At 36.9% G+C, this 14,914-nt stretch overlaps 1 protein-coding gene across 5 annotated transcripts in view; it reads right to left on the reverse strand.

The window, feature by feature from the left end:
- LRRC28 (leucine rich repeat containing 28) overlaps nt 1-14,914 on the reverse strand; it is a 181,061-nt gene that overhangs the window by 17,281 nt on the left and 148,866 nt on the right. For all 5 annotated transcript variants that reach the window (XR_012330252.1, XR_012330255.1, XR_012330253.1 and 2 more), the window contains one exon: nt 13,741-13,900. Coding sequence is in view for 1 of the 5 variants with exons in the window: in XM_019945867.2 (XP_019801426.1) it covers nt 13,741-13,900 (160 nt within the window). In the remaining 4 variants the exon portion in view is untranslated. The remainder of the gene's footprint in view (nt 1-13,740; nt 13,901-14,914) is intronic.

Raw genomic sequence — 14,914 nt, forward strand, 5'->3', positions numbered from 1 at the left:
TAAATGGATTAAATGCTCCAACCAAAAGACAAAGACTGCCTGAATGGATACAAAAACAAGACCCATACATATGCTATGTACAAGAGACCCACTTCAGACCTAGGGGCACATACAGACTGAAAGTGAGGGGAAAAAGATATTCCATGCAAATGGAAATCAAAAGAAAGCTGGAGTAGCAATTCTCATATTAGACAAAATAGAGTTTAAAATAAAGAATATTACTAGAGACAAAGAAGGACACTACATAATGATCAAGGGATCAATCCAAGAAGATATAACAACTGTAAATATTTATGAACCTGACATAGGAGCACCTCAATACAAATGCTAACAGCCATAAAAGGGGAAATTGACACTAACACAATAATGGTGGTAGGGGACTTTAACACCCCACTTTCACCAATGGACAGATCATCCAAAATGAAAATAAATAAGGAAACACAGCTTTAAATGACACATTAAACAAGATGGACTGAATTGATAATTATAAGGCATTCCATCCAAAACCAAAAGAATATACTTTTTTCACAAGTGCTCATGGAACATTCTCCAGGACAGACCATATATTGAATCACAAATCAAGCCTTGGTAAATTTAAGAATATTGAAATCATATCAACTATCTTTTTGACCACAATGCTATGAGACTAGATATCAGGTACAGGAAAAGAAAAACTAAAAAATACAAACATGTGGAGGTTAAACAATACACTACTAAATAACCAAGAGATCACTGAAGAAATCAAAGAGAAAATCAAAAAATACCTAGAAACAAATGACAATGAAACCACGATGACCAAAAACCTATGGGATGCAGCAAAAGCAGTTCCAAGAGGGAAGTTTATAGCAATGCAATCCTATCTCAAGAAACAAGAAAAACCTCAAATAACCTAACCTTACAGTTAGTGAAAGAAGAACAAAAAAAAACGGAAAGCTAGCAGAAGAAAAGAAATCATAAAGATCAGATGAGAAATAACTGAAAAATAATGAAAGAAACAATAACAAAGATCAATAAAACTAAAAGCTGGTTCTTTGATAAGATAAATAAAACTGATAAACCATTAGCCAGACTCATCAAGAAAAAAAGGGAGAAGACTCAAATCAATTGAATTAAAAATGAGAAAGGAGAAGTGACACTGCAGAAATACAAAGGATCATGAGAGATTACTACAAGCAACTATGCCAATAAAATGAACAACCTGGAAGAAATGGACAAATTCTTAGAAAAGCACAATCTTCCGAGACTGATCCAGGAGGAAATAGGAAATATAAACAGACCAATCCAAGCATTGAAATTGAAACTGTGACTAAAAATCTTCCAACAAACAAAAGCCCACGACCAGATGGCTTCACAGGTGAATTCTATCAAACATTTAGAGAAGAGCTAACACCTATCCTTCTCAAACTCTTCCAAAATATAGCAGAGGGAGGAACACTCCCAAACTCATTCTACGAGGCCACAATCACCCTGATCCCAAAACCAGACAAAGATGTCACAAACAAAGAAAACTACAGGCCAGTATCTCTGATAAACATAGATGCAAAAATCCTCAAGAAAATACTAGCAAACAGAATCCAACAGCACATTAAAAGGATTATACACCATGATCAAATGGGGTTTATACCAGGAATGCAAGGGTTCTTCAATATATGCAAATCAGTAAATGTGATACACCATATCAACAAATTGAAGGATAAAAACTATATGATAATCTCAATAGATGCAGAAAAAGCTTTTGACAAAATTCAACACCCATTTATGATAAAAACTCTCCAGGAAGTAGGCATAGAGGGAACCTACCTCAACATAAGAAAGGCCATATACGACAAATCCACAGCCAACATCGTTCTCAATGGTGAAAAACTGAAAGCATTTCCACTAAGATCAGGAACAAGAGAAGGTTGCCCACTTCCAAGTTTTGGAAGTTTCAGCCACAGCAATCAAAGAAGAAAAAGAAATAAAAGGAATCCAAGTCGGAAAAGAAGAAATAAAACTGTCAGTCTGCAGATGACATGATACTATACATAGAGAATCCTAAAGATGCTACCAGAAAACTACTAGAGCTAATCGGTGAATTTGGTAGAGTAGCAGGATACAAAATTAATGCACAGAAATCTATTGCATTCCTATACACTAATGATGAAAAATCTGAAAGAGACATTAAGGAAACACTCCCATTTACCACTGCAACAAAAAGAATAAAATACCTAGGAATAAACCTACCTAAGGAGCCAAAAAACTGTATGCAGAAAACTATAAGACACTGACGAAAGAAATTAAAGATGCTACAAACAGATGGAGAGATATACTATGTTCTTGGATTGGAAGAATCAACATTGTGAAAATGACTATACTACCCAAAGCAATCTACAGATTCAATGCAATCCCTGTCAAACTACCAATGGTATTTTTCACAGAACTAGAACAAAAAATTTCACAATTTGTATGGAAACACAAAGGACCCCAAACAGGCAAAACAATCTTGAGAAAGAAAAACGGAGCTGGAGGAATCAGGTTCCCAGACTTCAGACTATACTACAAAGCTACAGTAATCAAGACAGTATGGTACTGGCACAAAAACGGAAATATAGATCAATGGAACAGGATAGAAAGCCCAGAGGTAAACCCACGCACATATGGTCACCTTATCTTTGATAAAGGAGGCAAGAGTGTACAATGGAGAAAAGACAGTCTCTTCAATATGTGGTGCTGGGAAAACTGGACAGCTACATGTAAAAGAATGAAATTAGAACACTTCCTAACACCATACACAAAAACAAACTCAAAATGGATTGAAGACCTAAATTAAGACCAAACAGTATAAAACCCTTAGAGGAAAACATAGGCAGAACACTCTATGACATAAATCACCGCAAGATCCTTTTTGACCCACCTCCTAGAGAAATGGAAATAAGAAAAAATAAACAAATAGGACCTAAGGAAACTTAAATGCTTTTTCACAGCAAAGGAAACCATAAACAAGATGAAAAGACAACCCTCAGAATGCGAGAAAATATTTGCAAATGAATCAACCGACAAAGGATTAATCTCCAAAATATACAAGTAGCTCATGTAGCTCAATATCAAGAAAACAAACAACCTAATCCAAAAATGGGCAGAAAACCTAAGTAGACATTTCTCCAAAGAAGATATACAGATTGCTAACAAACACATGAAAAGATGCTCAACATCACTAATTATGAGAGAAATGCAAATCAAAACTTCAATGAGGTGTCACCTCATACCGGTCAGAATGGCCATCATCAAAAAATTTACAAACAATAAAAGCTGGAGAGGGTGTGGAGAAAAGGGAACCCTCTTGTACTGTTGGTGGGATTGTAAATTGGTACAGCCACTATGGAGAACAGTATGGAGGTTCCTTAAAGAACTAAAAATAGAACTACCATATGACTCAGCAATCCCACTACTGGGCATATACCCTGAGAAAACCATAATTCAAAAAGAGTCATGTACCACAATATTCACTGCAGCACTATTTACAATAGCCAAGACATGGAAGCAATCTAAGTGTCTATCGACAGATGAATGGATAAAGAAGATGTGGCACATATATACAATGGAATATTACTCAGCCATAAAAAGAAACGAAACTGAGTTATTTGTAGTGAGGTGGATGGACCTAGAGACTGTCACACAGAGTGAAGTAAGTCAGAAAGAGAAAAACAAATACCGTATGCTAACACATATATATGGAATCTAAAAAATCCCCGAATGGTTCTAATGAGCCTAGGGGCAAGACAGGAATAAAGACACAGACATAAAGAACGGACTTGGGCTTCCCTGGTGGCGCACTGGTTGAGAGTCCGCCTGCTGATGCAGGGGACACGGGTTCGTGTCCTGGTCCGGGAGGATCCCACATGCCGCGGAGCGGCTGGGCCCGTGAGCCATGGCCGCTGAGCCTGCGCGTCCGGAGCCTGTGCTCCGCAATCGGAGAGGCCACAACAGTGAGAGGCCCACGTACCAAAAAAAAAAAAAAAAAGAATGGACTTGAGGACACAGGGAGGGGGAAGGGTAAGCTGGGACGAAGTAAGAGAGTCGCATTGACATATATACACTACCAAATGTAAAACAGCTAGTGGGAAGCAGCTGCATGCACAAGAAGATCAGCTCAGTGCTTTGCGACCACCTAGTGGGGTGGGAAAAGGAGGGTGGGAGGGAGACACAAGAGGGAGGAGATATGGGGATATAAGTATGCATATAGATGATTCACTTTGTTATACAGCAGAAACTAACACAACACTGTAAAGCAATTATACTCCAATAAAGATGTTAAAAAAAAGTAAATTAAAGTAATACCCACAAAAAGCAAGGGTAAGGAAATGTGAAACATTTCATAAGTGATAAGTGATTTAACCATATAAGTATTAGAAGATATTATTTTGATAATATTTGAAGATAGTGAGTGGGAGGAAGGAATATTAAGCTGTTGTAACAGACAAAGGGAAGTAATAAGACAGAGACAGTTCTGCACGCCCTGTAACAAATGGGTCTCTATTGCAAGGCACAACAGTTACCCAGACATCTGGTCCTCTCATGTGATTACTCTGGCTTAAAAGACCATGGAGAATTCCTGAAAGAACCAAGCTCTGTAAATCTGAGCTTCAAAGCAGCCGACTGAAGCCATGCTTTCATCACTACCACAGTGCCCTGCTCACAGTAGATGCTCAATGCATGTCTGCTAACTGAGTGGATAAATCAGTAAATGAGTGGATGCATTATTCTGAGCTATTTGGAAATAACTCCAATGGCTTTTTAAAAATGGAAATAGAAAAAAAAAATCCTAAAATTCATATGGTCCCACAAAAGATCCTGAATAGTCCAACAAATCTTGAGAAAAAAGAACAAAGCTGAAGGCATCATGTTTCCTGATTTCAAAATATACCACAAACCTACAGTAATCAAAACAGTATGGTACTGGCATAAAGACAGATACATAGACCACTGGAACAGAATAGACAGGCTAGAAATAAACCCACACATATGCAGCTAACTGATCTTCCACAAGGAAGCCAAGCATATACAATGGGAAAAGGACAATCTCTTCAACAAATAGTGTGGGAAAACTGGATATCCATATGCAAAAGAATGAAAGTGGACCCTTATCCTACACCATACACAAAAAAATCAACTCTAAATGAATTAAAAACGTAAACAGAAGACCTGAAACTTTAAAACCCCTAGAAGAAAACATAGTGCACAAGCTACTTGACATTAGTCTTGGCAATGATTTCTTGGCTATGGCACCAAAACCACAAGCCACAAAACAAAAATAGGCATGTGGGACTACATCAAACTAAGCTTCTAAGCAGCAAAGTAAACCATCAACAAAAGCAAAACATAACTAACAGAATGGAAGACAATATTTGCAAACCCTGTATTTGATCATGGGTTAATATCTAAAATATATAAGAAACTCCTATCATTCAGTAGCAAAAAAAAACAATCTGATTTAAAACTGGGTAAAGGATTTAAGTAGACATTTCTCCAAAGAAGACATACAGATGGCCAACAGGTATATGAAAAGGTTCTCAACGTCACTAATCATCAGGGAAATGCAAATCAAAACCACAATGAGATATCACCTCACACCTGTTAGGATGGCTGCTCTAAAAAAACAGACAAACAAAAAGTAAGTGTTGGCAAGGCTGTAGAGAAATTGGAATCCTTACATATGTTGGTGGGAATGTAAAATGGTGCAGCCACTATGCAAAATAATTCCTCAAAAAATTAAAACTAGAATGATCATATCCAGCAATCCCAGTTCTGAGTATATATCCAAAAGAATTGAAATCAGGGTCCCAAAGAAATATCTGCACTCCCATGTTCACTGCACCATTATTCACAATATCCAAAATATGGCAACAAGCTAACTGTTTATTGACTGATGAATAGATTAAAAAAATGTGGTATGCACATACAATGGAATATTATTCAGCCTTAAAAATGGGATGGGGGCTTCCCTGGTGGCGCAGTGGTTGAGAGTCCGCCTGCCGATGCAGGGGACACGGGTTCGTGCCCGTCTGGGAGGATCCCACATGCCGCAGAGCGGCTAGGCCCGTGAGCCATGGCCACTGAGCCTGTGCGTCTGGAGCCTGTGCTCTGCAACGGGAGAGGCCACAACAGTGAGAGGCCTGCGTACCACAAAAAACAAAACAAAACAAAACAAAACAAAACAAAACAAAACAAAAACGGGATGAACCTGGAAGACATTATGGTAGGAGAAATAAGACAGTCACAGGACAAATACTACATGATTACACTTACATGAGATATCTAAAATAGTCAAACTCAGAAGCAGAGAGTTGAATGGTGAGTTACCAGGGACTGCAGGGAGGGAGAAATGGGAGTTGTGTTCAATGGGTATAGTTTCAGTTATGCAAAATGAGTAAGTTCTAGAGAGCTGCTGTACAATATAGTGCCTACAGTTAATACTATACTGTGCACTTAAAAATTTGTTAAGAAGGTAGATCTCAAGTTAAATGTTCTTACCCCAATTAAAAAAAAAAAAAGGAATAGGAAGCATGAAGAATCTGGATCCTCAGTTAGGAAGTCAACTAAGAGATATTCTACTTTAAGCTAAAATATTAACAGTTGTCATTTCCAGTGGCAGTACTTCCATTTGATACAATTTCCTTTTGCAGAATTCTATTTCCTAATTTTGCTTTGATGATAACATATGACTTGAACAGATTTATTTTGTCTCCCCCCAAATAAATAAGTAGAAAAGAAATCACTGGTCTACTAATGTTTTAATAATTAAACATTATTTTTAATTTTTAAAGTGACACCAGTTTGTTGTAAAAATTCAACACTACTCAACGAAAACCACTGTTCCTTCAGTGAGCCTTCAAGACGTTTTCTACGTATTTAACAATTTAAACTTTTGGGTTGGCCAAAAAGTTTGCTCAGGTTTTTTCCATAAGATGTTACGGAAAAACCCAAACGAACTTTGTTGGCCAACACTATATATATACATATATATATATATATACACATATACACATATATATGTAAAAGACTATATATGGATGTGTATATATATGTATATATTTATATATATATACATACCCATAGCTGACAAAAATTGGATATCATTGTGTAACCTGTTTAAAAACATTTTTACCTAAACTTAAAAAAAAATTGCTCCAAGAACCTTTCCTTGTCTTTTTTAACCTATATAAAGCTTTAAGCAAAGGATTTTTTAAAGTTCCTTTAGATACATACTATTTTTTAATTGTGATTTTGTGTATTTATAAAAATACATCCTTATTGAAAATATTCAAATGATTCTGTATTATATAGAATTGAAAATTAAAGTCCCCACCTGACTACTCCATAAGCCTACATTCCTCCCTTCCAAGGTAACCACAGTTTAGAGTTAGATCTACATCCTGCTGGATTTCTTTAGAGCACACACACATATATGTATATGTGTACACACATACGTATTTCAAAAGTATCTTGTTCAGATTAGAGCTTATTTTCATTTTATATTTATAGTACCATTTCAAAATTTCTTCATATGTAGTGATTCACTCAGTAGCTAATTACAGCATAGTGTCTAAAACATGGATTTGGAGCCAGACTTGCTATGGATCAAATCCCAGCTCTGCTATGAGGGCTTGGCCCAGTTTCTGATCTTCCTGTCCCTCAGTTCCACACCCTCCTACTCCTGTAACATGGGGGTTATATTAGGTTGAACCACATGGAAGGCATATGATTCACACAGTTCAATCTAATAATGGTACCTATCTTACAGTACTAAGTAACACAGCTCAACTTCCAGCTGGGTCTCCTGACCCCTAAGGCCTATAAGTTCTTTCATTCCAGCCCAGGGCCTCACTGTACAAAAGCAGAGATGTCACCATACCAACACCTGAGTGTACACTGTTAATATCTGCTATGGCCCAAACTTAACCCAAGCGATATGGGAAGGAACACTGCGATTCTGGGCCATTGGCAATTTCTGTTTCAAAACATCCTGGTGATTTAAGTGAGCCTTTTGAATGTCTGTGATGGTTAATTTTATGTGTCAACTTGGCTAGACCATGGTACCCAGTTGTTTGGTCAAATATCAGTCTAGATTTTGCTGTGAAGGTATGTTTTAGATGTGACTGACATTTAAATCAGTAGACTTTGAGTAAAGCAGATTACGTTCCATAAGGTGGGCCTCACTCAATCAGTTGGAGGCCTTTAGAGCAAAGAAGTAGAAGGACTTTTCCTTAAGACAGCAACTTAAAAACCCTGAGTTTCTAGCCTGTTGCCCTGAGAAATTCAGACTTAAGACTGCAATATCAACTCTTTTCTGAATTTCCAGCCTGTCAGCCTGCCCTGTGGTTTTGGACTTGCCAGCTCCCCAGTCATGTGAGCCAATTCCTTAAAATCAATCTCTGTCTATATTTATTATTTACAAATACAGATATAGATATATGTTTTGTTTCTCTGCAGACTGCTAACTAATACAAGTTCAGCTACTGGTAAGAGATGCTGCTGTAACAAATATTTAAAAATCTAGATGTGGCTTTGAAATTAAGTAGCAGAGGCTAGAAGAGTTCTGCCTTGAGACTATTGGTAGAAATATAGATGTTAAAGGAGAGCTGGTAAGGGCTTACAAAGGAAAGAGGAAAGCTATAGAAAAAGCTTCTATTGTCTTAGAGAATACACATATTGTCATGAACAGAATGTTGCTGGAAATACAAGTGTTAAAGGTGTTTCTGGTGAGGTCTCAGACAAAAATGAGCAATGTGTTATTGGAAAATGAGAGAAAGATGATCTTTGTTATAAAGCACAGAGGACTTGACTGAACTGTGTTCTGTTGGATGGAAAATAGAACTGCTAGGTGATGAACTTGGATACAGGCAGACCTCAGAGATATTGCAGGCTCAATTCCAAACTGCCGCAATAAAGCAAATACAGCAATAAAGCAAGTCACACAAATTTTTTGGTTTCCCAGTACATATAAAAGTTATACTTACACTATATTGCAGTCTATTAAGTATGCAATAGCATTATGTCTAAAAAAATGTATATACCTTAATTTAAAAATAATTTATTGCTAAACATGCTAACCATCATCTGAGCCTTCAGTGAACTGTAGTAGTAACATCAAAGATTACTGATCACAGATCCCCATAACAAGCATAATAATAATGAAAAGTTTGAAGTATTGTGAGAATTACCAAAAGGTGACACAGAGACAGGAAGTGAGCAAATGCTGTTGGAGAAATGGTACCAATAGATTTTCTTGACACAGGGTTACCACAAACCTTCAATTTGTAAAAAGTGCAATATCTGTGAAGTGAAATAAAATGAAGCACAAAAAGATGGGTATGCCTATATTTAGCTGAGGATGTTTCTAAGCAAAGCATTGAAGGCATGGCCTGGTTTCTCTTTGCTGCTTACAGTAAAATGTGAGAGGAGGAAGATAAATTGAGGGAATTGTTCAGCAAAAAGGAACCAGAACTTGAGGATATGGAAAATTCTCAGGCTATCTACATTGTATAAAATGAGAAAGCACGTTCTGGAGAGAACACCAAGGATGTGGCTGGACAACATTTTCTAAAGAGATTAGGCATGTGACTTGTGGATCCAGTCAACCATTTCAGCAGAAAGGCTGACAGCTTGGATCAAAGAGGACAGAGATGGGACAGGGTGAAGACATGCTGTCAGCCTTCTGGGATTCTACAGGCAGGAAACAAGCTATCAAGTAAAGGGAAGAATAACCCCGGGGATGGGGCCACCTCCTCAATTCCAGAGGATGGGGCAACTTCCTTAGTTTTAGACAGCAGGGCCCCACTTAGGGCTGAGGAGGTGGGGTCACCACCCCACTGGGCCTAAAGGACAGAGCATCTAGCCAGAGGATTATTCTCAAGCATTAAAATCTAATGGAATTTGCCCTTTTAAGTTTTGGAACCTCTTGTTCTCCTTTCTGTAAAGGGAATGTCTATCTTATGCCTGTCCCACCAATATATAGTGAAAGCAGATAACCAGTTTGGTTTTACAGGTTTACAAATGGAGAGGAGTTTTGTCCCAAGGCGAGTTATACCTGAGTTTTATCCATACCTGATTTAGATACTTAAGATGAGATTCTGAACTTAAGAGTTGATGCTGGAATGGGTTAGGATTTGGGGGGTGTTAGGATGGAGTGAATTTATTTTGCATCTGAGAAGGACATGGATTTTGGGAGGACAGACTGTTATGGGTTGAACTGTATCTCCCCCAAATTCATGTTATAGTCATAATCCCCAGAACCCCAGAATGTGACTGCTATGGACTGAATTGTGTCCCCCCATCCTGCCACCAATTCATATTTTAAGTCCTAATCTCCAATGTGATGGTATTTGGAAATGGGGCCTTTTGGAGATATTAGGTTTAGATGAGTTCATGAGGGTGGGGCCCTCATGATAGGATTAGTGCCCTTATAAGAAGAGACACTGGAGAGCTTGTGAACATGTGTGCTCGTGTTCTCTGCCACTCGAGGCAGCAAGAAAGCAGCTATCTTCAAATCAGGAAGACAGCCCTCAGCACAACCTAACCACATGCACCCTGATTTCAGACTTCCAGCTTCCAGAACTGTGAGAAATTAAATTTCTGTTGTTTAAGTCACCCAGCCTATGGTATTTTGTTATGGTGGCCCTAGCAGAGTAATACAGTAACCTTATTTGGAAACAGGGTCATTGCCAGTGTAATTAGTTAGATGAGGTCATTAGGGAGGGCCCTATTGAAATGTCACTGGTGTTCTTATAAACAAGGGAAATTTGGACACTGAGATAGACACACATAGAGGTAAGATGATGTGAAGAGAAGAAGGGAGACGATGGCCATCTGCAAGGATTAGATCCTTCCATCACAGCCCTCAGAAGGGACCAATCCTGCCACATCTTGATTTCAGACTTCTAGCCTTCAGAGCTCTGAGACAATATCTATAGAAGCTCTGTAAGTCACCCAGTTTTGTGGTATTTTGTTGAGGTATCCCTAGGAAACTCATAAAATACCCTTGAAAAACCTTGGGAAATACAAAACTTATGAGATGCATACATGTGTGGGAAAAGTCAGACACACGTTATACTAATAAATAATCCTATGAGTTGACATTCTCCATTTAAAAAAATGAACAGTAATCTGGGGGAATGAAAATTTGCTATGCCTGTCATGATCAAAAGTTATGAACATACTAGCCATTATTCTCTTCTATAAATATTTGAAGATTTGGGTATTTACTATTTATGCAAAATACTGTAATTTCTTTTTAATTGACTGTATTAAATTTAAGTTGGAACTAACACTCGTATGGGACTTGGTATTTTAGAAGAATATTCAGTATGTTCTTTTAAAATAATGACAGATGTCCACATTAATTTAGATATTGGCTGATACAGTGTATTATTTTATAAGAAGCAATGAACACTGAACAGAATATATTAGAAAACTTAAAAATAATATTATCAAGACCTTTTAGAGTTTATGATACTAAAAATATTGATTTTATTTTTAGCAATAAGCTATTGAGATTCAAGTATTTGGTTTTCAATTACAAAAGAAAGTACTTTAAAAACTATGGTAGAAACTGAAGTCAAAGCTTTTAACACAATCTCCATAGCAACGTGGGAAGGAGCAAAGTCTGGTGGACCAAATGAAAGACACAAATTCTCAGTTTCAGATCTTAGCATTAACTCGCCACAGAAAGCCATGTTTGTATCTTGGTATTTCATTTTTTGCTATTAACGTGGGCGCTTCTGGCTTTTCTTAACAAAAGGGCATTGCCTAAGTCCTATGTATTTGATACACTCATTTTATTAAACTAACACTTTTATATTTTACGTTCTAAAGCAATATAAGATATTCATACTGAATTTCTAGGTTTAAGCAGAGAAATAAGTAGCAGTAAATATGCAAATACTTATTGAACAAGTTTCCCAAATTTCATATAAAGATAACACAAAAATATCTTCATTTAAGGGATCTACTTTATTTGCACAAATTAATTACCATGATAGAAAGAAAGTTTATCTTTTCAAACAGGTATTTAGAATTTTATCAGCTACTAACAGAGCATCCTTACCATACTGAGTTGTTTTCATTTTCATATTTTTAGTAAGAAAATATCTTCTATAGGAAATTGTGCAACAACAATGCAGCAGGATTTTACTGTAGTTTAATGGAAGATTTTCCTATGATGATATCTTACTAATATGAAGATGATTTGCTAAAGACACATATATAAAATAAATTTTTAAAAGTCTTTGAGCTACAAAAAGAGATCATAGTTAAGTCACTTAATATTTATTACATACCAGACACTATCCTGGGCTCTTTACATAAATGATCTCATTTAATCCTCACAATGACCTTATTAAATAGATATTATTACTATGCTCATTTTATTGATGAAAAGATGAAGCTCAGAGATGTTAAGTAATTTGCCCAAGGTCTCCCAGGGGAAAGTCAGAATCAGGGCCTGTGCACTTGACCGATATTCCCTACTGCTCCTCATAGATGTGCCTATTTTATTAGTTTTTATTCATGTAGTAACATACTCAAATCCTGACTCAGTCCTTTCAACTCTAATTTAAAATGGAATTTTACTAAATTTGGTGATCTGATCACCTCTGATCAGAAGTAGCAGATTAGCAAGGTTTGGAGGAGGGCTTCTGTAGGCAGGCACAGTAAAGCAGGAAACATTAAAAACACAGAAAGTTGAAACAGGAACTGAAAGTATAGCAAAATAGGATTATTCAGGGTAAGAAAAAGACAAATGCAGTTTTGGGAAGGAGTGGGTAGAGAGATGGAAAAGGTAACTACCATTTGCCGAGCACCCATTATATGCCAAGTGTTTGCCTTCATCATCTGCTAATCCTTAGATGGCCCTGCCCAGCAGGCTGTTCTTTCCCCATTTTGAGGCTCTGAGAGGTTCAGCACCCTGCCCACGCTTGCTCTCATTCTACAAAAATGATTATAAAGGAAACGCTTCTAGGACTGAATAGGGGTAACCAGTTATCCTGAAAAATGTACTAACCCAAAATACCACATTTGATGGATAAGTGAGGTATTATAGTATTTTTTTTCATCTTTGAAAAATGTGAACTTAGAAGATCCTAAATTTAGAAAATCTATAAGCTGAGACTGTGCTAATGGGGGATTTTTTCATTTCATGTCCTATTTTTAATTGTCTGATATTCTTTTAATAAACTACCAGAATGGGGGGTTTTACTTAGTTAACATTCTTAGCAAATTCAAGGCACTGTGCCAAGAAACAGACAGTGGTAAGAGAATGCTATTTGGAAGGGTTAGAAATTCAAAACAGAAATACACACACACACAATGCTCAGCCACACACTTTCAGTTAGCAATGCGAATTAAACAGAAGAGCTGAGCTGGACCCATTATATAACAAATATTTTGTTCTTACATTCCTTATTGCCTAAAGACTATTGTGAATAGGGAAACAGCAGGAAAACACTCCTACAAAGAATGAGCTACTCTAAATAACATATACAATAAAACCGTTCTGTATAAGACCAAAAATGTAATAAAGAGAAATCCAGTTTTCTTGTGATACTGAAAATGTGCATTTGTTTCATTGAGCTGTATGGCAGGAAGCATTCTATGCCCCTTTAAAGCTGCTGACTTACCAACACTTTTATGTGTGTCCTCCACCCTTCCCCACGTTCCCACCCCTCCCCCAGGTGTAAGCCCTGGTGTCCACTTAGGAATGATTACCCCTGGTGCAGTCCTGCCATTGGCGTCTCTCTCAAGGGAAATAGCTTGGGGTAAACAATCGTAAACATGGGCTCACTACACCGGTGACAGTGCCCCAAGGGGCAGTGCAGCAGCTCCAGAAGACTTCTGGGTAACGAGACTGGAGACAGAAAGTCCAGATCTGGAACACAAGAGAAAATCATGCACAAATAAAAAATGAGATTTCCTTAAACTTGGCTTCTTAAAATATTTCTTATTGTTAGCAAATAAGTTCAGTTAGTGAAAAGTACTGCATGTTGAAGATTCTGTTATCCGATAGGCATTGAATAAAAATGTAACATTATTTGGAAATGAAAGATGCTTTTTTACATTTTTGATACTAAGAGAAAACCTTAATCTACTCTTTTAAGAGCAACCTGAGCTGTGCTGAGATAGAGGCCAGGAAAGAATAAGACCAAATATTCTTTAAGAACAAAGACTGAAAAGGCATTACGTTTACCGAGGGAGGGTCTGTAAACTTCTATAAGAGACAGAGAATTAAAAAAAGACTGGGACTGAAGACTAAAACAGACTTTCATTAAATTCTTCCTAAATCTATTGGGCATTTAGAATCTTTCAAGCTAAATTATATTTACTGAAAAGAATGAAAAGGGGAAACAAAAAAATCAAAGAAAATGAAAAATAATGAAACCAAGCTTTTCCTTGTCTCACTCCCATGAGCTGTCACTAATAAAAATAGGGTGTTTCCTCCTCAGTTTAGTCTGAGTTACACAAAAGAAACGTTTAAAGCAAAACATCCCAATGGCCCAGGCAATCCTGAGCACAAATGTACACTGGGTTGCTATTGAGAGTAAAACATCTAGAGAGAGAAACGGTCATGATGAGGTGACACCTAAAAATCACTGAATCATCTTGAGGAAGGAAATACAAATTATCTTATCATCTTTTATATCTGTCCAGACTTATCAATAACCATTTTGAAAAATGTAATTTGCTCATAGGTGAATAATTTCAGTTTTCTGTTTAGTTTTTAAAAACAACTTAATTTGTATTAGACATTCCTGGATGTTTAATGTTAGAGGTTTCTGTATGCATCTTTTTTTTTTTTTAAAGCAAAGACAAAACATTTAGTAGTTTTAAAAGCACTTGAAATTATTTTCTTATTAATGTTGCCTAGTGCTTTCTTAAAGCATCA

This window comes from Tursiops truncatus, chromosome 2, assembly GCF_011762595.2.
Source record: "Tursiops truncatus isolate mTurTru1 chromosome 2, mTurTru1.mat.Y, whole genome shotgun sequence".
Classification (NCBI taxonomy): domain Eukaryota; kingdom Metazoa; phylum Chordata; class Mammalia; order Artiodactyla; family Delphinidae; genus Tursiops; species Tursiops truncatus.